Source organism: Triturus cristatus, chromosome 10 (genome assembly GCF_964204655.1).
Source record: "Triturus cristatus chromosome 10, aTriCri1.1, whole genome shotgun sequence".
Lineage (NCBI taxonomy): Eukaryota > Metazoa > Chordata > Amphibia > Caudata > Salamandridae > Triturus > Triturus cristatus.
Window position 1 is genome coordinate 308642124 of NC_140593.1, and position 26860 is coordinate 308668983.

At 45.3% G+C, this 26860-nt stretch overlaps 1 protein-coding gene across 2 annotated transcripts in view; it reads left to right on the top strand.

Annotated features, from left to right (window-relative positions):
- The window catches only part of LOC146789357 (peroxisomal carnitine O-octanoyltransferase-like), a 569137-nt gene extending 549513 nt beyond the window's left edge, over positions 1–19624 (top strand). For both annotated transcript variants that reach the window (XM_085631299.1, XM_085631298.1), the window contains one exon: positions 19313–19624. In XM_085631299.1, the coding sequence (XP_085487425.1) occupies positions 19313–19433 (121 nt within the window). In that variant the 3' untranslated portion in view covers positions 19434–19624. The remainder of the gene's footprint in view (positions 1–19312) is intronic.
- Positions 19625–26860: the final 7236 nt, after the last annotated feature.

A 26860-nucleotide genomic window follows, 5' to 3' on the forward strand; every position in this document is an offset into this window, starting at 1 on the left:
TGGAGCACTTTAGAAGTCCCCTCCCCAAACTTGAGTTTATTATTCTTTAGGAGCGTTGGATTGTGGAGGTCGAGCCTAAACCTTTCCTGAGGTAGGGTGAATGCAAATTTTCTATGCCTGACATCAGGCAGCTCAGGAGCTGTTGTTATTTCTCTTGGCATCGAGGCTGGCATTGAAATAACTTTTGAGGCCAAGTTCTGGAGTGAGTTTGCTTTTGAGGGTGTCGGCTCTGCGCTTCAGGGCCGAGAAGACATGGCTTGGAGTGGGAGTTCGGGGCTCTTGGCTTAAGGCTTGTCCAGAGCTGATCAGAGCTGTTAATGCACAGAGGGATCAGGGCCAGCAGCTGGAGTTACATGCTGTGGCCTCTGTAGTGACTGGGTGGTCACTGTTGTAGTGTTTCTAATTGTAGGCTTGTACCAGCCACTCCCTAAGGGCTGGTTTACACCATCACCCTACACCCATCCATCACTGGTGTTACTGGACATGTCACCCTGTAAATAAAAGGGTCCGGGCACACGTGCCCTGGGCCAGTTCCAGATACTGTACCAGTGTGTTATGTGTCATTATTACAATGTTTGGGAGCCTAGGGCCCCAACATCTTTACATTGATAATGAGTGGGAACTGCCCCGCATGTAGGCGGGCTGTGGCCCGAAAATGCTGCTTTGGGGGTAGAAAGAGTGGCCTGTGTCTGAGGCACCCCTAGCAGCTGGCTTCAGCCTGAGATGCAAGAATGATGATCCCAGCATTGCTTAGGCCTGTGCACCCTCTGTACTGAAGATGGTGCCCGCAGTAGTGAGGAAGCCGGCAGCATGACTGTGAAAATGGCATAACATAGCACATGTGAAGTATATCAGGCTACCCGGTAAGAGAACACCAGTGGGTGAAGGGGAGCAGTCAAAGCAGGGCCGACCCGCAGTGATGTGTCCTGGAGGACAAGTGGGATATTAAACGGCACTGTAGCATGAGACAGCTTCTGGTCGTGAGCCTGCAAACGTTGCTGGTGGTAAGAGTGAAGAGAAGTGACCCGGCTGTTTTCTGCCGGCTCCGTGACAAGAAAATAAGTCATGGCCCATAGCATGAGGAACGCTGCAGCGGCCTGAGTAAATGTGGCAAGCCTGACCGGAGAAGTGCCGGCCAACTAGTGCCCAACATGGAGAAAGAAAGACTGCAGGCGGCACGGCGCGTGAAAAGCAGCGCGTGCAAATGAGTGCATGTAAAAGGGCTCCCACCGAAGTTTACACAAGCCACCTGCTGAGACCTACGGGGTGTGAGGAGACGGCTAGTGCCTGTGGTGCAATGTCCTTGGATTTCAGCTTGGCCGGGCAGGAACATGCTTAATTCCCTGGAGGGGGAAAGCCCTGGGTGAAGGAGAGCGCTGAACAACGTGAAAAGAGGCAGTGCAGCTGTGAATGGCGCACCCCCATCAATCACCGGGCCGGTGGAGAAGTGACTGCCCCCGTGAGCTATGGTGAGAGGTCTGGCTGTGTGAGCCTACTGTTGCCATTTACAGGTGGCATTCCTTCAAGGATGAGATGCAGCGGACCCAGAAAAGGAAAGAGATAGCCCGCACTCCATCAAAGTACGTGTTGTTGGTTACCAGCAGCTGTGAGGGTCGCCTCCCCTCGCAAGGAAAACTCCGTCAGAGAGAGCAACAAGTCCCGCATAGTCAGGAAAGCTTCTGGACCTGGAGATATTGTGGCAGTGCCGCCTTGTGGCCATAGGTAATTACTGCTCCTGCTACAAGGCAAACATTGCAGAGCAAGGGCCCGCAGCGCTGAGTACCTGAGGTGGTGCCACCTATGGGAGGGTCAGGAAAGAGCGGTGGCTACACCCATTTCCTTTGTCCAGTTTCACGCCAGGGCAGGGGCTGGTAGCCCCTGCAACCGGTTTGAGCTGGACTATGCACAGGGACACCAAATAAGCCCCTAGTGCTGAACTTCAAAGCACTCTTGGAGTGCACCCACCCAGCCCCAATACACTAAAGTCTTTCTGGGAGGTGGTGACACCTCCCTGTGACAGGAAACCTATTGTCCAGGCCTCTCCTACTGGCGTTTCGTCCAGCAGCAGAAAGGCACTCGTGTCTGTGGCTGGCAACATCCATTTTGTGATGCTAGGGCTCTGTTAGCTAGTACCGGGTATACCGGTGCTGTCATGTCTCTCCCTCTAGAAGGGTGGGATCATACTCCCACACCAGTTACTGGTGTGGGGGTATGATTCCAAAGTGTTTGACACCAAATACGACATGTTTCCGTGCAGCCATCCCAAAGTTAGCATTTACCGTTTGGTTATAATGCACTTAAGAGTGTATGGTTTGGCTGCATCACAAAAAATCCCAGAATAAAGGTTCTGAAGGCTGCAGAGGGGCTCTTCTCATGCTTGGGCACCCTCTCACATAAAACCCAGCACCCTGCCTTCAGGATTGGTAAGGCCTGCCATAGGGGTGACTGATAGGTTTATATGTGCAGTGATATTGAGAGATATAGTGCACCTATATCTCAGTAAGGGGTGCATGCACCAACTTACCCAGGCTGCAGTAGCAGACCTGCAATGTCATTTTTGAAGGCTTCTCAGGGGTGGCACAATACATGCTGCAGCCCCTGGTAGGCCTCTGGTGTACCTATGCCCTTTGTACATAGTATACCATATACTAGGGACTTATAAGGGTACCCCAGAATCCAATCTGGAGTGTACCTATAATACTTGTAATCAATTTAAGGGAGAAAGCAGATAGGCTGGGGTACTGAATAGCAGGATCCCAGCCAGACTAAGTCGAATACCAGCAAAACACCAGGAAAAAAGTGCGGGCAACCATGCAGTCAGATTCCACCTTCCTACACAGATCACAAAGTGCACATAATGTAAATAGGTCAGTGGGTTACTGCTTTTGTCAGAGAGATACTTTTGTTACTTGCAGTTTATAAGTTAAAATCCTAACATACAACAGTGAGCTATTAACTTTCATCTAAGAGCTGCATACAAACTGCAAGGTATAAATTAGAGCGTTATGTTTTTCCCCCAGTCTTTGATTATCCTAATGTTGCAAAAAGTGTTCTTTTGGACAGAAATCAATTCTGATTATTAAAGAGAACCCACAACCATGGTATTACGTTTTAAAATTCTGAGTTTGTTTCTCCAGACCAATCACTATTAAACTGTACGGCCTAGTAGTATGGTTGTTATGTGACTCCTACACCTTGTAGTCCTTAGTCTTGTGTAACATTTTCTATACAGTGATTTACACACATATTGATTGTCTCTGAGTAATGTGTGTGATGTAAAGTGCTCTGACACCCTACACTGGTATGAGTGGCGCTGTAATTCAAATTAAATACATCTGAGAGAGAGTGTGGTTATGGAGACTTGAGGGGCACTGTTAATGGGTGGTAGTGAGGGAATCCATGGCAGAGGTAGTCATTGGGGGGCAATACCAAACATTAAATCACCAGTGCTAAGACCGGCCCTGCCCTTGAGGCCAGTCTGCCTCACCCATAGGTAGCTCCATTGGCTTTGTTTCAGAAGTAGTAGCTGCAACTCAACAGGGATTGGCAATGCAGAATTTGCACGCAATCCAAACTAAGTTCACAAACTTCACAGTCTCTCTTCTTCATTCACAAGCACTTTTAACATGTGCTGCTTGCTGTGGGGCCACTGGAATGAAATATGCAGCAAAGGAGGACAAAATTATGCCACAGTGTTGACTAAATTATGCATTTAAAAAAAGGCTGCAGCGAAATACAGTATATTTTCTGATATTTTATTATTTTTGTACACATGCTAACAGTCTCAGGAAAGATTTTGCCTGATTAGTACCAGTGTAACATACAAATGCAGCAGTGAGAAAGGTGATCAGTCAACCTTTGCAATAGGCCATCCTCTCCGCAGCAAAACAAGTCAAATTTTTTATTAACTTGTGATACGTTTGAGCTATGAACAATTTATTAGTTTAAATGGTCAGATCATGCAGCAGATCTTGCATTATGAGGCAAATATGGCAGAGCCATTATTATATAGAAAACATTTGCAAACTAGGATATTTTGATATTCATGTTTGAACTGCTGTTGTGGAAAAAGGGAGAAGTGCTGAGGACAGAAACTCCATGGCTCGGAGACAAATGGCTTGGGCTTAAATTAAACATTTTATCGTATTTGGGACATTCTGTGATTAGAAGCATATCCTATTTTGTGAATGTGTTTTAATGTCAATAACTCATTATAACCTTATATAATCATGTGTATCCATTGGTTGATTAAACTGGGCAGTGAAATGCCAAACAAATACTAAAAATTGGGATATTTGCGCATTCTGGCCACACCTCTGGCTCCGCCCACTGAGTCAATCCTTGGGTTATTCCCACCCTCTGATTCTCCGCCCACAGTTCCCCTACTTTTTTTCCCCCACTTCGATCACTGGTGCCAACACCCCCTGGCACAAGCTGCCAAGCAAAACAAGCATTGGCATAGCCAATAGGTCTCGCTTTTGGGACCTTATAAGTATTTAGTTATGCAACTGTTGCATGGCTAAACACTTATAAGGTCCCAAAGGTGAGACCTATTGGCTATGCCAATGCTTGTTTATGTTTGTACGTAGGTCATAAAAACAAAATAAAATGCATTAAAAAAGTGGACTTCAAGCTTACTTATTAAGATGCTTAATGTGTGTGAAATGGTGCTAAAGCACTTGTCCTCAGTTTTCCAGACAATTTACTGAAGAATTTCTCTTCTAAAGGATGTGTGGGGAATCATTATGTTGGTTTATTTTAACTGCCGCAATATATTGAAGCATTGGCTCACGGAGAACATCAAAGCGGCCGTGCGGCCGCGAAAGTGATCGCGATCAAACATCAAAGCGGCCGCGAAAGTGAAAGTAATCACGATCAAGCGCGGCGCGCGTGCCCGTGCACATGCACTGTAGCTCTAGCCTGGCCATGGTAGCACTTTTTGGAGCCCTCACAAAAAGTCTCGGCAGACCAGCGAATGTGCTGGGTCAGGCGAAACCTAAAAAAGGGCTGTGACGCAGGCAGTGCTGGCCACGTCATAATAGTGTTTTTTTTTCTTTACCTTCAGCAATGTTGCACAGCAGCCTCGCTGCCGCGTAGCATGGCTAAAATACATTAATAACACCATTAGCCCTACCATATATAGGATAAAACCTGTAGAGCGCACTAATACCAATGGGTGTCAAGGCGCTATCGCGAAACAAAGGGAAGAGCAGAAGTCAAGCTGCCAGGAAAGGGGTACTAAGATGAGAAGAGCCAGGTTTTCATATGCTTTTTAAAGGCCATCAAAGAGTCCTCATCAGAAATATAGGAAGGTAGGGCATCCCATAGGTTGGCGGCTGCTACAGAGAATAAGTGACCACCCCATCTAGTCTTACGGATTCTGGGGATGATATGTTTTTTTTCACAATTGTGAATTGTAAAGCGTCAAGATACATGGCTTTCTGTGTGGTAGCCTGCATTTGAAATTAATTTGCATCGTTCTAGAAGGTGGCTCACCATTGGATGAATGAATGAGCTGGGGGCTGGCAACGCCATATGAGGAAAGATACATGTTGGCATCATCTCGGCTATTCAGTTGTTTTTTCAAGTTAAGAATACAAAGCACAAGTCAACGGCCCTAAAAAGTAGTTGCTTTCATTATATATTTGCTGCTGGCCTCTGGAAGTTCAATATATTTTCAATTTGCTCTAGTAAAACATAGATATCGTGTTATTTCAATGTATGAGCAGAAGGCTCTACTTAACCTACGATGCATTCACTGCGAATTCATTAATGGAAATTGGATCGGGTGCAGCTTTTTGTACACCTAATCGTTAGAAAGACACATTTTTAAATTACGTTATGTGTAGTAATCTGGAAAACTGTATTGCAAACGAAAAATCACTGATTACCTCCTATTAAGCTTCCAAGTTGTTCAAATGTTTAATAGCAGCGTAGCCATTAACAGAAAAACAGCAATTCATCCCTTCAGAACATTAACAGAGCATAAATCGCTACTACACTTCTCTGTTGGTTAGAGATCCTGGAGCCAGAGAAGCACATGTGATACTTAGTTCAGTGGGAACTGGGAAATATTGCACAAATGCCAAAACAAAGAGGAACAAGCGGCCACGAAAGTGATCGCGTTCGCGATCACACATCAAAGCGGCCCTGAGGCCAAGAAAGTGAAAGTAATCACAGTCAAGCGCGGCGCACGCGCCCGCGCACATGCACTGTAGCTCTAGGCTGGCCTGGTAGCACTTTTTGGAGCCCTCTCAATAAGTCTCGCCAGACCAGCGCATGCGCTGGGTCAGGCAAGACCTAAAAAGGACAGAACATGGCCGACAGGCATCCCTGCATAGATTGGCCAAGTGGGTTGCTCAGTGTTTTGAAGGGGGTATATTGCTAAGACTAACAGTAAAAAATAGCCTTCAATAGCCTAAAGCTGTCCCTGTGTATGAGTGGGTTGAAGAGTGTAGAAAGCTGCGACAAATAGTGCACCCAGTGCACCCTTGGAGAGGGAGGTGACAAAATAAGCCCACACCAGGCCAAGAGTATGGTGAACAAAAAAAAGGGAGTCATGCTAAAGGCAGCAGAGGAAAATGCCAAAATTGCACCACATGGCACCGGGAACTGGCTGTTCTGAGAAGAAAGAGAGACTATGGATTCCAATGCAGGGAACCCCAAGAAGCTCAAGCCTGCCAAGCAAGGAAGCTGCCAAGAGACCACTAAGAACTGCTAAGCAGCAAAGCCCCAGGCAGCAAGTTCACAAAGGACAGAAGAATGCACGCTGCATGCACACCCGGTGGTGAAACGACACCACAGCAAGAGGTGGAACAGGGTGAGAAAAGCGCCAGTACAAAGAGCACCCTCAAGTAAAAGATGGAGGGCGCAAAGTCAGAAGCGCGCCGAAGACTGCACTAGAGAACATGACTGCACAGGCAGGAGCCCGGTAGAGAGAGCCCTGTGAAGAAGAGGACTGATGTCACCGGACTTACAGGCCCGGTGGAACCTGCCTGAGTGGAGGCAGGAGAAAGTGCCATGAAGGCATATCCTTGAGGCACAAGGAGTGCGCTCTCAAGTGAAGAAGAAGACCTGTGAGAGGTTGGAGAAGAAAACCTGTGAGAGGTTGGAGAAGAAGATCTGTGAGAGGCGGAGAAGAAGACCTGTGAGAGATCATGAAAAGAAGAAGGTCACAATGAGAAGGCTGGTCAGTGGATGGGGCAAAGGCTCAGTCCTGGGGGTAGGACATGGCCAGGGAAACCCACGTGAAGTGCACGTGACATGGAGAGGCCTGGTCAAAAGAAAGGATAGTAAGACAAGATGACACCAGACTGCGTCGTGAACAGGATGAAGATGAAAGTGGAGAAGTTGCACAATGCCACAAGTCTAAATCATGAGGAAGAAGATAAAAGTGGAGAAGTTGCACAATGCCACAAGTCTAAATCATGAGGAAAGAGGAGAAAAGGAGAGAAGCGTGTGGAGTAGACATCGGCACACCGCAAACTGTGAGTGTTGTTGAAATCAGGTGCATCCCCAGGAACATCTCAGGAGCCGAAGACATCTACAGTGAAACACTGTACCTATGAAAAACTCAGAGGTCAGTGAGACATCTTTGACACCATGGGAGGCTGGCTGGCTGCCCAGAAATCCTCGCAAGACCAAGCGAACTGGAATCCTGCGGAAGAGCATGCTGGACCATGGATGTATGATGTAACAACGCGTGTGTTTACAACGCGTGCAGTTACATCGCGATTTTTACAACGAACCGATGTAACCACGCTATGCCATTACAACGCAAGTCTTTACATCGACTTGCGCTAGATGGCGTGTTAACATTAGAAAAGCGTAATTTACTATTCCAACTCCAGTCCACTTAACAGTAGGGAAGGTGTTGGGATAGTAAACTACACTATTTCTAATGTTAGCACGCCATCTAGCGCAAGTCGATGTAAAGACTTGCGTTGTAATGGCATTGCGTGGTTACATCGGTTCGTTGTAAAAACCGCGATGTAACTGCACGCGTTGTCAAAGTTTCGTTGTAAAGGTTGTTCCCCCTGGACCATTTGTAACATCCACCATTGGGGTTGCACATGAGACTGTGTTATGGTCCTGTTCAGACGTCCTGAGTAACTTCTATTGTGGGGCCTAGAAGAGGATCCGAGCAATCCACACCAGTCCGTGGCAAGCCAGGGGCAAGGGCCTCAGGGAGTTCCAGTGAGAGAGGAATCCCGACACGAGAGATGCGTCTGCAGCAGCTAACTCGCAGGTACCATGAAGCACGATCTCTTGTCGGAAGCTGGTTACCCCAAAGACTGTCCTGTCAATGCTGGTGCACCAGAGTCAGGATGGCAGGAGTACCCTGACTGGAAACAACTGCCCGTGAGGTGGAGCAAGTGACTTGAAGGTGGGACTCATAGCGATTCCTCCATGGGCCTATAGCATGGTGTTGAAGTGACAAAGTGTAGTCCACACAGTCCTGTGGAAGCCTGGTGAAGAGGACCTCAGGGGACTCCTGTGAGAGGGGAATCCTGGTATGAGAGGGGAATCCTGGTGAGAGAAGGATGTTGGCAATTGCTCCACCATTATGCAGGTGGAAGCACTGCAGCATCTGAGAAAGACTTGTGAACAGTAACCAGGATGTCATCCGTCTTAGTTTGCTTCCTGTTCATGGACCCTGGACGTCTTTCGAAATTTATTTTCCACAGATTTTACTATTGCTACACATGCACCATCACAGCAAACAGTGTATATAGACATTGTGAATAGACTTCCACACATTGAGTCCAGGTGGGAGAGTATCCACAGTGCCCCACTGAGCTGTGCCAATTTGAACTGGTGAGAGAGAAATCCAGAGTTCATTTACATTGCCATTTGTGGCCAGAGCAGTCTGGTTGAAAAGGTGGAGGCGTGCCATGATGCCTGGAGATCCCAGATGCACTTGTACCCTCATCCTGTCCAGAAGGCAGCCTAATAGACTCTGTGGAGTTTTGCTTTGTTCTCTGCCACAGGTTGGACTTTGTTGTTCCATTTTCAATAAAGTTTGGAAGGGATGTAGTGACCGTTGGTCACTGTTCTAGTGTTTCTAGTTGAAGGCAGAGACCGGCCACTCCCTGAGGGCTGGCTTGCAGCATCACCCCACACCCATCCATCAAAGGTGTCACAGGACGTGACATTGTCAATAAAAGGGGCCGGCGCACATGTCCTGGGCCAGTTCCAGATACTGTACCAGTGTGTCATGTGTCATTATTACAAGTTTATGGGGGCCTAGGGCCCTGACATCTTTACAGCCTCTTTCACGTCAGGGCTCAGAGCCTGACTCCCTTAGTAGCGTCGCTGAGCCTGTATGCAAGACTCTTGTTGTGTTTACCTATCTGACTTTGCTTTCTTTTTTTTGTGTTAATGTCATTTTTCCGGAATATGTCAGTTGAAAGTTGTTCTAAGATAACATGAACACCTTCTTGCCAGCTCTCGTGGGTATGCCGCTCTGAACAAAGCAGCATGTCTTTCTTCTGTGCTTCTGTGGGGTTGTTGAGCAGCTCGTGGAGTGACAGGGTTGTAGGGTGTGCCTCCCTGCCACTGCCAGGTACCTTGACTGACTCATTTTGATTCAAGTTCCTGGATCTTTCTTCCCCAACCATACGCTCCCTGTCTCCTTTGCCTCAGCCTTTCGGGTTCTTTATAATCCATGCTTTCTCCCTTTGTTATTGTCTTCCTGTGTGTGTTTTAAGCATTTTCCCCATGTCTGCCTTTCTCTCTCGGGCTCTCGGTCAATGGCTGATGAAAAAAACAGGTGCCTTGTCCCCAAAAAAGCGCGGTTTGCTACAGCCTAGCTCATCCACCAAAAATGAAGCACTATATTAGCCCCCCAAGCACATTTTCTGCTACGCCCGAGGTCTTGGAGAGTTCGCTGGTGGTGTTCTCACTGAGCTGTCAGTCTGGTAGGCCTGTGCAGTCGCTGTAAAACGCAGGTAGCGTTGTTCCGGCAGCGAATGGTACCCCGGCACCGGAATCTGCCTGCTAGACCTTGTTACTTAAGGGGACCCCTTTACGAGTCAAACCAACTAACCTGAATTGCCCACTGCCCCATATTTCCCACTTTGTTTTGCCTTACACTTGAAGTCTGATGTCCTTGCTGCTAACTGTAGTCCCATTGAAACAAGCATTTGCAATGCAATCGGTCTTGCCTTTGGGACCTCATATGTATTTAGCTAAGCAGCTCATTAGCCTGGGTGCTGAAACATCTACTGTTCTTTAACTTGGAGGGAAAGTAAGCACCAAACTGCATGACACGCCAGGTATGGGAACACATGGAGAGAAATATTGCCTTTCAGCGGGAAATTGTATAGCCTAAAGCTCTGTTTTTAATATAAAATCAAGGCCTTCGGTGGTCATATCACTGAAAATACAAGATTTGAAAAAAATATTGTCTACTGGTGCTTGTGGAAGACAATTTCTACGGACTGGAATCTAGAGAATGCTAAAGTGATTCTGGTATTTTACTAACCTCTGCTGGTCGTTTTCTATCAAGAAAGTTAAATAGAGGCAGTTGCCAGACATTTTTTAAAAAAGAAAGTCCCTCAGCAGAAAGCAATTCTGGTAGTTTACGGACCTCTACCTGTTGTTTTCTATCAAGACAGTTAAATAGAGGCAGTTGAACAGAAAAAAAAGTCCCTGAGCGGAAACAGACAAGTCCTAGGGCTGATCTCCAGAGCCCACAACGTACCTACACATATAAGTATATACTAAAGTATATACAAGAGGTCAGGGCTTAATTTGTGCCGGGGCTTTCCGGTGCTTAGCACCGGCACTTATTTTTCAGGGCCGGGTCTACGCGTCTGCACGTCGTCACATATGAATGATGATAAGGTGTTTATAATTACCAATACAGTGACTCAGAGTCGGCGCAGAGTGTTAGTGTGCTGCTTTGCATTGTGAATGTGAGCCGGTCCGGAGCAAAGCAATTGCAGCTCAGCATTCATCAATCATAAATTTGATACTGACAGTGACATGGCGCCATCATCGCGGGCGCGCCGCGCGCCCCTTTCCGTCAGTGGACTGCCTGCGAGTCTATGACTGTTGCCGGTGGTGGGCGCTGGGCGGGACTCGGGAGCAGTACTGGGCCTCTGGGCAGGAGTGTCAGACATATGGAGGAACATCATTGGGTATTGGTTGTGGCGTGCGCGCTGCACGCAGATTTTTTTCTGCTTGCCAATGCCACGCCCCGGCACGCTCGCACCCCACGAGTCAGAGCCTCAGCCAGTCCGACCATGGTTGAAGGCAGGCAGCCCGCCTATCACCTAATAAAGGCAGTGCCCCGCAGCTTGTAATGTTGTGAGCATTCTAGTGGTTGGTGGGGCGGAGCCGTGAGGTGAGGGGAAGAGGTGGAGCGAGGTAAGAAGCGGGCAGTTAGAGTAGGGACGAGCTAGGGGCAGGAGGTGTCGAGATAGAGAAAATAAAGAGCGTCAAAGATAACCTCGTGTCAGTCGTGATTGGGGGGTCACGACACGACAGCTGGCGACGAGGGTGGGATGAAGAGCCTGCCCCCCCCCCCCTTGAATATTGAAGGAAACGTGGCCCGTCCCCGAGCTGAGGGCAGAGGCAGCCGCCGTCGCGACCTGTGAGCCCCGACCAGATCGCCGTCCGCCTAAAGACCAGCGATCCCTGAAGCACTCCGCGATACCTAGATCGCGTCGAGTATTGGGCACCGAGGACGCAAGCCCAAGTGACCGGAGAGCTGGCTGAGGCCGAAGAGGTAGAAGCGAGTGCCCCGGTGCGAGGGCTGCAGCACGCGCGCGCCAGGAGAAGCAGAGACCGAAGCGCTGCTCACCTGACAAAGCCTTGAGGGACCCAGCACAGCGTCGGAGCTCGAAGGAAGCTGGTGAGTGGAGCGCCGGTGCAGCCCCGAGCGTGTATGGAGAAGTGGCTGAGCCTCGTGCAAACGTGACGTCGGCCCGGCGGCCATCTTGGAGTCAGGCGGCCACAGGAAGACACCCTTGTGAAAGGAGTAGGCGGCCATCTTAGAGTCAGGCGCCCAGAAGTTTTCAACAAAGCATTGGCAATAGCAATAAACAAACCCGAGCAAACACAAAAAAAAAAAAAAAAAAAAAAGAGACACGCAGCAATAGAATAAGGACAAGTGCAAGACGTCAAGCAAGATAGTGGGAGAGCATAGAGACAGTCCAACTGGAGGAGTGGAAATTAACAAGCACAAGCAAGTGCAAGAAGACGCCACAATAAACCGAGCCCTGTGTGAGTGAGTCGTGATGTCGAACCACGGATCCCCTGCACGCCTGGATGCAAAACCTATCATGGTGGGATTGTCGCACCTGCGCCCTCCGGAGCCCCTGGCGCTCGTGGTTGGTGGAAGCATGGGGCCCAGGTGGGAAGAATGGATCGAAGATTTTGAAGACTATATCAAAGGATCCAAGGTAACCGGTGACGAAGACCAATTAATCGCGCTCCGCAATCTCATAGGTAAGGACATTAGTAAAATGATTAAAGAACTTCCGGCTTCGGCCGCAGGGACGTACGCCAAAGTACGTGAGGCGCTGGATAGGAAATTTCTACACAAGAAGAATGTGGACTACGAGAGGCATGTGTTCCAGCGGGCGCACCAGGAAAAAGATGAGACGATGGATACATACATAACTCGACTACGCCGGCTGGCACGCCACTGCAACTTTGACGCGTTCTCGACGGACGACGCCATCCGGCTGCGCGTTATCGATGGGTGCCAGTCCGAGACGCTCAGGAGAAAACTATTGAAGAAAAGTCACACCCTCGACGAAATAGAAGAAATGACGAGGGTACACGATCAGGCTGAGGAGCACGCCAGGACAATGGAAGCAGGACGTACGGAACGCAGGGAACAAGTATGCCATGTGCGGACCAGTCGCTCCCGCCGAGGGTCCAGGGAACGAGGGCGACACTCCCGGCTGTCGTCGCGCCGCCGTTATTCTGGATATCGCCAACCGGAAGCTAGGCGGAGAAGCAAGCGTCAGGATCATGTAAGGAAAACGCCAGCACGGCAATGCTACAGATGTGGGTATGATTTCCCGCACACCGGAGCCTGCCCAGCCATGGGTCAGCAGTGCCGCAAGTGTGGGCGGAGCAACCCCTTTGAAGCCATGTGCAGCGAGTATCGTCGGGAGAAGGACAAGAACGCGCACAGGACGTCGCGCGGCGACACCCGCCAACAGCACGCGCGAGCGGTGCACGACCGCCCAAAGTCGTCGTCCAGATCCTCTCACTCCAGTCGGGAGTCGCAGACATCCCGATGGTCGAGGAGATCACCATCCAGAGACTCCAGGTCAACATCGGATGAACAAGAATATTCAGTTGAATATGCGAGTATGGTTGCTGACCCGGACCAACTTAAGAAATATTCCCGACTGGACATCAGCGTCGGTGGACATGCCACCAAATTCGTGATGGACAGTGGAGCATCACTCAATTACATTCCGGTGACGGAGTACAAAAAAATGAACCCTCTCCCGCGCCTAAGTCCTGCATTTGTTCGGGTCTACACCTGGATGTCCAGGAAGCCACTTCCCTGTCTCGGGAAGTTTTCAACTACGCTGAGACACAACACAATGTCAGTTCCCGCTGTGATCCACGTCATAGAAGGGCCGGAGGCTGACTGTCTTCTTAGTCTGCCGACGGCCGAGCGGTTGCGTCTGGTGGAAGTCCTCTATCGCATCAGCAATGACATTGACATTGTGCACAAGCCAGGCAGGTCAGTCAACCTGGCCGGTTACATGTCGCGACACCCCAAGGCATCACACACACCTGGACTGTCCGTTGTAGAGGAAGATGTCCATCTCGTGGAGGATCAAGCGCGACCGCCTGCAGCGTCCCTGGAGATCAGTCAACACGTCACCCCGAAGGAGTGTCCGCAGTGTCCAATAGTAGGGCACGGTGGCCCTCCATCCCCAAGTCAGATGACACCGCCGCCGCCTGGAGTGTGGCACGAACTAGCCCTAGACTTTTATGGCCCGATGCAAACAGGCAACTATGTTCTCGTAATAATGGACGAATACTCACGGTTTCCCATTGCCCAGTTTGTGCCGTCCACATGTGCTGCCGCCACCATTGCAGTTCTAGATGGAGTCTTTGCAGCCTGGGGTGTGCCCAAGGAACTGAGAACAGACAATGGCCCACCGTTCACTGGACGGAAATTCAGCAACTTTGCGAAATCATTGAGTGTCCAGCATCGGCGGATAACACATGTGTGGTCACAAGCCAATGGCACTCGTGAAAGGTTTATGGACATACTCAAAGATACTTTCCAGCAAGCTACCCTTGATAGACGAGATCCACAAATGGCTCTCGATGAAGTGCTTCGAGCATATCGAACAATACCCCATGCCACTACAGGCAAATGTCCAGCGACACTCATGCTAGGGCGCCCCATCTGGACGAGGATACCCACCTGGGAGGATGCATTAAGACCGGTGTCACCAGGTCGTCTTCACCAAGAAGTAGTAACTGACGCTGATCGCGCTGGCAAGGAGAGCATGAAAGCTTATGCGGACCACAGGAGACGAGCTAGATCTTTCTCGCCTCATGAAAGGGACTGCGTCGTGGTCAAACACGAACCAAGTAAGGAAACGGACTGTTGGTTCCGGACAAAGCCCCCCACGGTCACCAGACAAAAGGGCACCGCGCTGACGGCTGAGTCGGAGAACAGGCGCATCACTTGCAATATTCCCCACTTTCAAAGATGCAGCTCCACCATGAAAGAGACACTCACGCCGGGGCCTACAACGTCTGTGACTGAACATGGTGAAGGACATGATCGGATACCTATAGGTCAGGAACGGGACGCTGAAGGCAGCAATGGAACTGTGTCGGAAGGCATGTCCCTCCGGATAAGAAGAGACATTCAAAAACCTAGACGGCTGATCGAAGAGATGTGAGCACTGGTCACAAGCTTTATTAACAAAGGGGGAGATGTAATGTTGTGAGCATTCTAGTGGTTGGTGGGGCGGAGCCGTGAGGTGAGGGGAAGAGGTGGAGCGAGGTAAGAAGCGGGCAGTTAGAGTAGGGACGAGCTAGGGGCAGGAGGTGTCGAGATAGAGAAAATAAAGAGCGTCAAAGATAACCTCGTGTCAGTCGTGATTGGGGGGTCACGACACGACACAGCTGACCACGACGAGGAGTGTAACTGTAACCGTAAGTAGTACTAACTAAGTAACTGGCAGTCAGTCAGACATCATGCCATCGATCGCCATGCCACCTGCGACATGCCAAGTCACTCAGTGGTGGCATGTCGGGTACAGGGGTAGCTCCGGCACCATGACGCACTGTTCCTGGCCCGTCCACATTTATTTAATGCAATATTCATCATTATTTATATGTATACTATCACATCATAGGTTAAGATTGAAGAGGTGACAGTTAAAGAAGGGAAGGCCTGCGGCTGCCCTTGCCCCTTGAAGTATCGTATCATGCTATGATCCTACCTCACAAGATTCGAATAATGTATGCTCCTGCTGAGAGCTCCTGTCTTGTCTCAGCAGGTCGCCGCCGGTCGGGTTTACGTTGTTAAAGAAGGCCCGCCGGCCCTGCCCCTTGAAGTATCCTCACAAGATGAAGATTCACATTCAATTATGCATGCACGACTACTCACTGCACTCTGCCTGGCCTGGCTTGGCCAAGTAGTGGCCGCCGACGCCCGTACACATTATTATAATGAAAGGGGCCGGGCCGTCCGGCCGGTGTTAGAGTTAAAGGCCCTGGCCCTGCCTTTGAACTCAGCAGTATCCTTATCCTCCCCAATGACCCCTCCTAAACAGTTTACTACTGCTTAACAGTTAGCCTTCTTAGTGGCTATCTGGGTCGGACTGGGTTCTGGCCCGGGTGACGGTCTCCGTCCCGAGTCCCTGTGTGCTTCGGTGGTTGAGGCCGCCTGCCTCCCTGTTAAATGCCAGTATGAGTATGCCCGCCGGATGTTTAAGGGGCTGTGCAGCAGGCAGCGCGCTGAGATCTTTTTTACGATTGCCACCACGCCCCAGCACTCTCGGGCCGCATCCTACCCCACGAGCCATCAGCCTGACAATATTGAGGCCAGGCCAGGGTTGAGGCAGGGCAGGCAGACAGCAGTAGCAGCACCAGGTACAGTGACAGTCTATACGGTAATAAATAAAGGCAGTGCCCCGGACGACTCGAGTATAATTATAATAACCAACCGGGTACGTAACTGTCTGTAAGTACCACCAAGTAAGCACCAGGGGTTACCTTAGATGATGGTTCTCGAAAAGTCCTTGTGTCCTCTTCCAACACATTCAAGTAAAAACAGTGGTGTTTGTGACGTGTTCAAACACAGGCACACAGCCTCCCTTGAGGACTCCGTTGAGCAGCATGCATTGCACTGCAAGTTGTAGTTAACAAATAAGAAAACACAAATGTTCCCACACGTGCTAAAAGGTGGAATTGCTGTTTTTGGGAGATTGTGTTTTTAACTGTGATAGACTTTATGGTGAGGTGAGGTGAAGGTGAAGAGTAGACAAAGCCAGAACCTTGTTGCCTGGAGTTGTAATCGAAATTATGAAAAAATGTGAAAAGGTCAGTGGATTGAAGATTGACGTCCTGATGTTCTGGCAGTCCAAATGTTCAGATGCTTAAACCCTAACATGAAAAATAGCCCAAGTTGAAAAACAAGTCAAGGTTACAGTTTTCTACAACCATTTCAGTCTGTGTATTTCTCTCTCTCGCTGACCACTTGCACTATATAAACCATAAAAAATATGGGGTTTATTTACAAGCCCCTTTTTGCTAATTTGTGACTTTTAATATGGAAAAAGCAGTGACTCACCTCGGCGCAAGGGGCATGTAAATAAGCACTAATGTGTACAGTCCGACCTCCGTAAAGCACTCTGACACCTTTATGGACCTAGTTCACGCTAAACAAAACTACAGCTAAATAAACAACCAGTGTTCATATACTTCATTCTACACCAATGCTAAAATGACCTTTGCGCTGTGTTAATTAGCTTGAATGATAGCCCAATACTCTTTGTCCTTTAACATAGTTTAGAATTCATTTAATTATTCCTGCCTCAATTTAGCTTCTATTAGGATGAAAATAATAATTCTCAACACATGTTTTCCAAAAGTACGTCCATCTTCAAAGACTCTGCTTGCCAAGATGTCTACATTGAGGAACTCTGGTGCTGTAAATGGTTGACTCATGCATGTGTTTCCTTGCCCTTACTGTTCCGTTAGTGCCGGGACACTCTCTTGAGTAGCTGCGCACTTTATAAATCCCATTTAACATAACATACGCAGCTGTATGTGTGACTACAACATCAGACACTAGGAACATCTATGCTTGCAGTGTGGGTGTGTGCGAACGAAAGATGATGCTTGCATTGTAGTCTAGTCAGTGACCACATCACTTTATCCTCACTGTGATGTTTGGATTTTTCACAATCTTTTGACTTCAGTGATGTAACATTGACGGCAGCACCAACACTCTGAAAATTGTTCCAGCGCCACTGGCTTGGGTGCCTTTATTTGCCATTTTCATGCTTTCTGGCCTGGGTGCCTTTGTGTGACGTTTCCATGCTTTCTGGGATGGATGCCTATGTGTGATATTTCCACGGTTTATGGCCTGGGTGCTTATGTGTGATATTTCCACGGTTTATGGCCTGGGTGCTTATGTGTGACATTTCCACGGTTTATGGCCTGGGTGCATATGTGTGACATTTCCACAGTTTATGGCCTGGGTGCTTATGTGTGACATTTCCACAGTTTATGGGCTGGGTGCATATGTGTGACATTTCCACAGTTTATGGCCTGGGTGCATATGTGTGACATTTCCACAGTTTATGGCTGGGTGCTTGCGTGTGACATTTCCATGCTTGCTGGCATGGATGCCTATGATTGACATTTCCATGCTTTCTGGCCTGGGTGCTTATGTCAGGTCATCATTTGCGATTTACTATGCTTTGAAAGTTAATACAGCAAAATATGTAATGTGTTGTGCACAATTTTGGTCTTTCTTTTATATTTATGTCTCTTCCTTGTTTGGATGTTATATTTATTGTTATATTTTATATATGTTATTTATTTTGTTTTTATAAGACAATACTTTTTCGTTTTTCATTTTAGAACATGTATTTATTTGACTGTATTTATCTATATTTTAGTTTAGTTATTTTGTCTTTATTTATTTATATTTTCTATGGTACTATGGTCATTTTGCACTAATTAGTATGACTTGAGATACAGAAATTCAAACTGCCCAGGCAGACACTACTTATTCTTTTGACTTAGGTACCTATAGGACTTTTGGGGGAGTTGACATTTTTCTGTGCTTTGTTAATTAAAAAGTCATATCTTGAATATATATGCCTCTTTTCTAATCTCTGTCTTGTCTGTATGATACAGAACTACAGTTGGAAACGCCAGTTAAGTTCCATGTTTTTTACTATTCATAATGTCTAATAAATGCACATATAGCTCCATGCCAGGGAGTAAGTTATAGTAGCAAGCCCAATTGTTAATCATCTTTTTTAATTGTTTCTCTAAAAGTAATCGCTTTAACGGAATACTAACTCTGCTATTTATGAATCCCAAACCCCTTCCGCCACTGGAAGTGACAGTGACTCATTCAAGTGTATTTCATGATTTTATTCAGCTTATCTGTTCTGACTTGACTAGTGTTTGTTTTCACAACATTTTGGTTTATTTTGTCACATAAGATATGTAAACATTGTATCTTTGATCTCATAGACTCTATTAAAAAGGGCATACCCTACCCTAGTATTGTCCTTTCCCCAAATTAGCACATAGAGCACTGAAATTGTCCCTTTTCAATGCATTAGTGATTTTAACTAATTTATTCCAAAATTGTGCTTTATATGCACTTTTGATTTAATCTTTTTGAAAATGTTCACAGGGCAGGGGAACCTCTTATCAAATCCTTACTATGAGGAAGGCAGGCTCCCTTGCTGAAATTCATCTGACTTTTCGCAGTGCCAGTTGAGGATGTGGGTGGAGCTAATAGCGGGAGTGGGAGGAGCCAGTGGAGGAAGTGGGTGGAGCCAAAGAAAAAGTAGGTGTGGCCTCCAACAAAGATTTGAGCACCTGCACTTCAAATTTTACAAATTAAGCACTGCAAGAGGTATCGAATGCTCGACCTGAAAAATATGAACCAATTTCATGAAGATCTTTCATTGTTGTACAGAAAGTTTACTGCTTAATGGTTAAACTTGGGGATAGGAGCCTGTTCGATCTGGATATCTTTTGGTCAACAGTAACTGAAGTCGGCTGTATAAATCTCTGTTCTGTGCCTAAAGTTAATACGTTTTTTGTGCTCTGTCAGGTTCGTTGTGTCTTGCACAGCCTGGAAATCCTGTGCCACTACAGACCCAGAAAAGTTGGTTAGGACCCTGTTCCAAACCTTTCACGAGATGGCCGACCTAGTACCCACGCCCCCCCAGTAAAGAAGGTACAGAAGACGCAAGTGTGTACCGTGCTGCCCAATCTCATCTAACACTGACGACGATGAACGCTGGTTGTGAAGGGTGACCATCACTGCATAAGATAGAATTACTTGATTCAGCTAAACTGTAACTACAGGAAGAACGCACAAAACATTAGCATTTAATAAAAATACGATGGAGTAAAATACAAAGACTGTTATTAATTCTTCACACAGTGGCGCAAAACGTTACCGAATTTAAAAAAATGTTTTTTTAAGGAAACACTGGTACATGAAAATATACTAGAGCAATGTATTTGTTTTAGATTTTGCTCTTGTTGTCACACGTTTTACTAGGTTTATTTTTACAGTGGGAATTTTTTCATCTGGAAATTTAATTTCCATTGCTGGTTTAATCAGAGGAAATGGGAACATGTTTTCAATTCAAGGGCAACTAATGACCGATATGTTGAGTATGTGGCACATGGATACCGTTTTTAGTGGTGCAGTGCTCCTGCTTATTACTGTGCGTTTCCTTATATACGATCATTCTATTATTAATAACCAGCGAAGTTTACGCTTATTCTGTTGTTCAGATATTTCACCACTAGGGGACAGCAGTGTCTCATAAATTCCTAATGGAAAAAACTTGATCGTGAGAAAAGGAATACGAATTTGTATTTTATTGTTTCGTATTTGTACTGCTGGTAGCATTCTGAGCAGGAGGATCAAGTTGGGAATTTTCTTGTTCAGTATTTGTTTTAATAAACAGAAAAGACCAACCCAGGACTGAACACGAAATTTAGTGGGCTATCGTGGAATGGATGTGGTATGTTTTCCCTTTCCTTTGCTTTGTTTTGTGTGGATAGCAAAGAAAGGGGCCTACATGAGGGCACTGTGGTTTCCTTTCTTTTACTTATTTAAAATCCGAACCTGAACCTTGGATGAAAAGGAGTTAAACGTGTATCTTTATTAAACACAGCTTCCAAGTTTTCAGATTTCTTATGTGTGACAATTGCATGGTTTTAGTGCACTCATGAGTGACATTCAACTGCCAGATGTGTGACACTTAGAGTGACACTTTCTCATGAGTAAAACTAAGCAATGAAGTGCACAGAAAGAGATAAATATCAGAGATTAAAACCTTTTTTTATCAGCAAAAAGCCTTAAAAGTATTTTGAAACTGCTCCAAGACCCTTGATGAATATAGCACCTTACATCGCATGAGTTTACAACGCATGGGATTACAACGTGGTTGTTACAATGATTGCATTGTTACATCGCAGTACATTACAATGCAAGTCGTTGCTGGCGGAGACGTGCTGGACTTAGGGGTAGTATAATTTGCTAAAAAGCCGGGTCTGGTGGCTCAATGGACTAATGCGTCCACTGCAAGGACCAGTGTTCAGCCTCATAGTCACAGGTTCAAATCCCATCGGGTCCACTCAGCCTTTCATTTATCTGATGTCGATAAAATGAGTACCATTGAGTTGGGTAACAATAAACATCTGTTATTCAGCGCCAAGATACCCTTCTCGGTGAACGTGCGCTTTAAAAATACACATGTTGTTTTATGTTACTATTCCAACTCCAGTGTGCGCAACAGTAGGGAAGGTGTTGGAATAGTAAATTATACTATTCCTTAGGTTAGCGCGCTCCCTATAGCAAGTCGATGTAATGACTTGCGTTGTCATGTACTGCGATCTAACAACGCGGTCGTTGTACTGATCACGTTGTAGTCGCATGCGCTGCCCTTTATCTCTCTTGCCAGTTCCTGCTTTCTAACTTTAAAACAGTTTTTCCTTCTTTCTCTTCCTCTGTAGTTGCCCTTAGTTTGTTTTTTCCCACTATTGTTCTTGGTAAATATCTGATGCATAAAAATAAACACCAGTGCCCCCCACCGACAGCCACCAGCACTGGTTGTGGGACCCGCAGGCTCTTCATCACAATTTGCAGGGTGGGAGCATCATTTTGTGTTATGCCACTGTTTGCACTTGATAATATCATGCAACAACTCATTGCTTTTTGCGCTTGGAGCTGGGTGAGCGCTGGAGTCAGAGTCAGGGTGCAGCTCGGTAAACGGTGCTGCGGTGCTCCAGGGCAGCGAGGAGGGCTGCGAGGAAGAGCCCCGAGTGGCATGTGGTGAGCCCGGCCACCAACTGCAGTGCTACTGCCGCCTCCGAGCAACGAGCAGAGCAACGAGTGGCTGGGGGGTCAGCGCTTTGCCCTCTGCTCTCGTCATATCGAGGAGCCAAGGAACTAAGGAGCCATTGAGGAGCGAGTTGAGGGAGGCAAGGTGGGGAAGGTGGAGGAGCTGGTCATCTGCGGTGTTCTCTCCTCGCCCCCCCACATCATCTTGCCTGCTGGCTTGCCTGTGAGGTGAGCCGCGAGTGGAGGGCCCGGCCACCGACGGCAACACCGCAAAACTGCTGCCATTTCCATAAAACGGACGGACGGGACACCAGTGACTAGTGCTTTGCCCTCTGCCCTCGCCATCACTGATGCTGGAACAGCTCCCAAGGAGCCACTGAGGAGAGAGGTGAGGGAGGTAGGGGAGCTGGTCCCAGAAGAGTCTCCTTTCGCCTTCTGGCGTTTGGCACTCTGGACTTGTCTAAACTGTTGTATCACTGTGCCATGCCACACCACGCTTCGCTGTAATAGTGCCTTAGAACTGAATTGCTCCCACTCGCTCAGCTTGTATAAAGAAAGACACTTACCTGTATAACGAGGTGGGATTTATAAGGTCGGGAAAGGAGTGACCACCTTTCCCTCCCGCTGAGAGGAAAAAAACTACAATCTTCAGCAATTTTAAACAAAATGAAAATAAAACAGGCAGGGGAAAATCAGTCCTTCAAATTATCTATGGTACGCATATTTGGGAAACCAACAAAGGAAGTTAAATAACATAGAACCTGCAACTGATACAGGGGTACAATAATAATCAACACTTAACATATTGAACCCGCACTAGTATGAAACCCTCCAGCCGAGAGAACATAACAAACTATCCCCTCTGCTATTTTGAGCTTGGACTATGATAAACCCAAGGAAATCATCGGGACATGCACCACATGCCACCAGTACTTTTTTTTTTAAAACTCTTGCGTAATAGCGCCGGGTTAACATAGCAGAGTTCTTCTTTTTTAAGTTTGAAAAAGGTAAAATTTATTGAAAAAGAAAAGGGAAAGGGTAAAAAAAGGAGAAAATAAAATGTAAATACACATAGATGATAACTTAAAAAAAAATCTGATGATACATTTGAAAACGTCATATAACAGTATAACAAGATAAATACAAGTATACTAAAATATACTAAAATATATTAAAAATCTGGTCAAACAATAGAACAATGCATAAAATATAGTGAAAGCAATAATGAGAACAATAATAAAGATAAGAACAAATGAGAATGTCAAGGGGGTTTCAACACTTCTTGGTTCAAAATTTGAGGTACAGAAAAAAGTTTAGCATGATGATCTATAAAAATGTAACTGGGGATCACATAAACAAACATTTGGTGGCTAAGGGAATTGTGAATACATAAGCAGTATCTAATCTATGATTATGACATATGGCATACCACCAAGCCTGAAAAGACAAATTAGCTAAGTTTTTCCAGTGTTTGGTAATTTGTTGAAAAGCTACTCCCAAAAGCAAATACAAAATCTGTAAAGGTAAAGAACAGCCTGCCCAGTCCTCAGATAAGGAGCCTAAGAAAATATTGATAAATGAAAAAGGAACCCTCAAATGAAAAATTTGGATAATTTGATTCCAGACCTTCTTCCAGATGTCTTGAACCAAGGGACATAAAAAAAAGTAAGTGATTTAAATCAGCATTGGAGGATGAACATGACCAACAAACATCTGTGAGTTCAACATTGAACTTATGCAAAAGAGAGGGGGAAAGAAGTAATCTGTTATAAATAAAAAAAGAGTGTTTGCGTGTTATTAGCTGCTCTGGATGTTTTCCTCAATTTAAGCCACAAGCAATTCCAAAGTGGAATAGGCCAATCAACTTGAAGGTCACGTTCCCAATCCAATTCTACTTTAGTTTTATCCCTACAAGGTGTTGGTTTATATAAATATTTATAAATTGCGGAGGCTTTGGAACCAGAACTTAAAAAAGTAAAAGCATTAATGGAAGGATCCATCTGTTGATCCAAGGAAGGGATACATTTCTGAATTGCTGTGTTTAAAGCATGTTGTAACAAAATATATTTATTAGAAAAAGAAGTAGGGAAGTTAAATATCCGTTTGGCCTGGGAGAAAGATAAAACTGTGTCATTATGAAGTAGCTGATAACCCAGAGGAGTCCTTTTTGTCTCCAGGATTTCCAATATATCAATTTATTGTTAATCAATATACGATGATTGAGCCAAACTGAGAAATTAAGAAGTGAAGTGATATCAGAAGAGCTCTTTAATAAGAAAGGGTCTAATAATTTATGTGTAAATTTGATAGGAGGTGTAATTCATTTTTGAGGTTTCTTGGAAAAAGAGAGGAATTCTGAGAAGGGGAAGGGAGCAATAAAGGATTGTTCAAGTGATACCCAGAGAGAAGAGTCCGCAGAAGGATTATTGAGCCAATGGGAAGATTGTCGAACAATAAAAGCTTTATGATAGGAAGGAAAATCGGGGAAATTTACCCCACCTTCCGTTTTAGGACACTTAAGCTTTGCTAGTGACAGTCGCGCTTTTTTCTTACTCCAAAGAAAGGAAGACAACAAAGAATTAATCTTTTTGAAATATTTTTGAGGTATAGTGATAGGAATATTAGAAATAGTAAATAAGGCAATTGGGGATAGCATCATTTTGATGGTATCCAACCTTCCCCACCAAGATAAATACAAGGGATGCCATCTATCAATAAGGGAGGACATTTTTGAACAACATTTATCCAAATTAATGGAAACTGAAGAATGGATAGAAGGAGAAAAATAAGTTCCTAAATATTTAATATGATCATTGTTCCAAGAGAAATTAGTGGATTTAAAGTCGTCTTTAAAGGTAAATTTAGTTAGGGGTAAGATTTTACATTTGTCGTTGTTAAATTTATAACCAGAAACTGAGGAATAAGATTGTGTTTCAGATAGAAAAGCAGGTAGTGAAGAAGAGGGATTAGAGACAAACAGTAGAATATCATCAGCGTAAACTGCTAGTTTAACATGTGACTCACCAGAAATAAAACCTTGGAAGTCCGTATTTTGTTGAAGTTTAAACAAAAAGGTTCTAAAGCTAAATTAAAAAGGAAAGGGGATAAAGGACAACCTTGACGGACACCTCTGCCTAAGGTAAAGTTCGAAGAGGTAAGGCCATTGACAAAAATAGCAGCTTTAGGGTTTGAATATAAAAGAGATATTAGCGAAATAATTTTAGAACCAAAGACAAACCATTTGAGAGATGAAAAATGGCCAGTAGACTCTGCCAAAAGCTTTCTCTGCATCTAATGCTATAGCTGCTAAAGAAACAGATAAATGAGAAGATTTCAAAAGAACATCAAAAAACAATCGGGTATTATCAGTGAGAAAACGACCTTTCACAAAGCCCGATTGCTCTTTACCTAAAAGATCCAGAAGAAAGGATTCTAGGTGTAATGCCAGTGATTTTGAGAAAATGTTATAGTCAATGTTAACCAAGGAGATTGGTCTGTAATTTTTGCAGAGACGAGGATCTTTATTGTCTTTAGGGATAAGGCAAATGAGAGCTTCTAAGAAGGAACATAAGGCAGAACCAGACTGTGAAAATAGATTCAAGAGTTTAAGCAATTTAGGAAGGAGAAGTTGGGAGAAGTGAGAGAAAAACTCAATAGTGAATCCATCAGGACCTGGGGCTTTGTCCCTCTTAAGGGTACATAGGGCATTATTAAGTTCCTTCAATGAAATATCCGTTTCTAACGATTGAAAATCAATATCACGGTCTGAGGTATTAACAATAGAGGAGAAGTAGTCTGAAATGGATTGATCTGTAGGACATGTTTCAGGTGTATACAAAGAATTATTAAACATATGAAATTCTTGCAAAATTTCCTAATCTTTAAATCTAGGTGTCTGTTGAGCATCAAGTATTGAGTCAATATTGAATTTGTTTTTCTGTACTTTGAGATAGTTTGCCAATAATTTACCCGATTTGTTATTACCACCATAACATTTCACACTCGATTTTAGCAAATAGAGCGAGACGTTGTCAGTAGATACCTTATTAAATTTGAGTTTGGCAGCTACTAGAGCGTCTAAACAATATTTTTATTTAGATGTATAATATTAGTGTTATAAGGATTTTATGTTAGTAAAAAGGTCTGTGGCGGATTTCTGGGCCATATGACGTTTCTTAGAAACAAAATTAATAATAAAGTTGCGCGCGGCTGCCTTAAAAGCATCCCAAACAGTAGAAAAGGGAAGAGTATCTAATTCATTAAAAGAGAAAAATTCAGTAAAGAAAGAAGTAAAAGAGGATGTAAAGACAGGGTCAAGTAGTAATGAGTTATTAAAGCGCCAGCGTCTGGGAGCAGAATGTTTATGAAGAATTTCTAAAGAGACTGGGGCATGATCAGAAATTAGGATGGAACCTATGTCAGAAGAAATTAGAGATTGAGAGAGGACATGAGAAACAAAAATTGGTCAATACGTGACTATGAGTGGTGTACTGGAGAGAAGAAAGTATATTCTCTCAAGGAGGGATTGCATAGTCTCCAGTCATCAACTAGGTGTCTATGTTGAAAGGAGTGTAAAAAAGCCTTATGTGCTTTGGAGGGAATAAAAGAGGAAGTGGGATTACGATCAGTAAAAGGCTCAATAATCATGTTACAGTCCCCAGCTAAAATCAAATTGTCTTGAGGGAGTTGTATTAATTTCTCTGAAAGGTGGGACCAAAACGAATAATCATTTATAGTCGGGGCATAAACATTAAATATTGTGATGGGTGTCTTCTTTACTATGAGTTCTGTAAGAAGCCAACGACCTATGTCATCAGTCTCTTGAGAGATAAGATTAGCATGAAGAGACCTATGACAGAGGGTAACAACACCATTGCGTTTGCCGTCACCTGGGGAAAAGAAAACCTCTCCAACCCAGTCTCTCTTCAACTTCAGGGATTCAGATTCAGTGAGATGAGTTTCTTGAATTATGGCTATATCAACATTCAGTTTAGAAAGATGTGAAAGAACACGTTGTCTTTTAATAGGTGAGTGTAAACCCCGGACATTCCATGTAACAATATTTAATGTCATCTAAAAATCATTAGGAAGATAAATAAGATAAGACCAGATAAAACAATGCATTTATCAATCAGTAACCTTAACTGTATACTAATAAAACAGAGTATATTAACAACTGAGCAGTGAGTGAAATACTTAGACAGAAAAATACTTTTAGAACGAAAAAGAGAGAGACAGGTAAAATGAATAACAAGAAGGGAAGGAAAAGGAAAAGAGATTGAGTATGAAACTGGAATG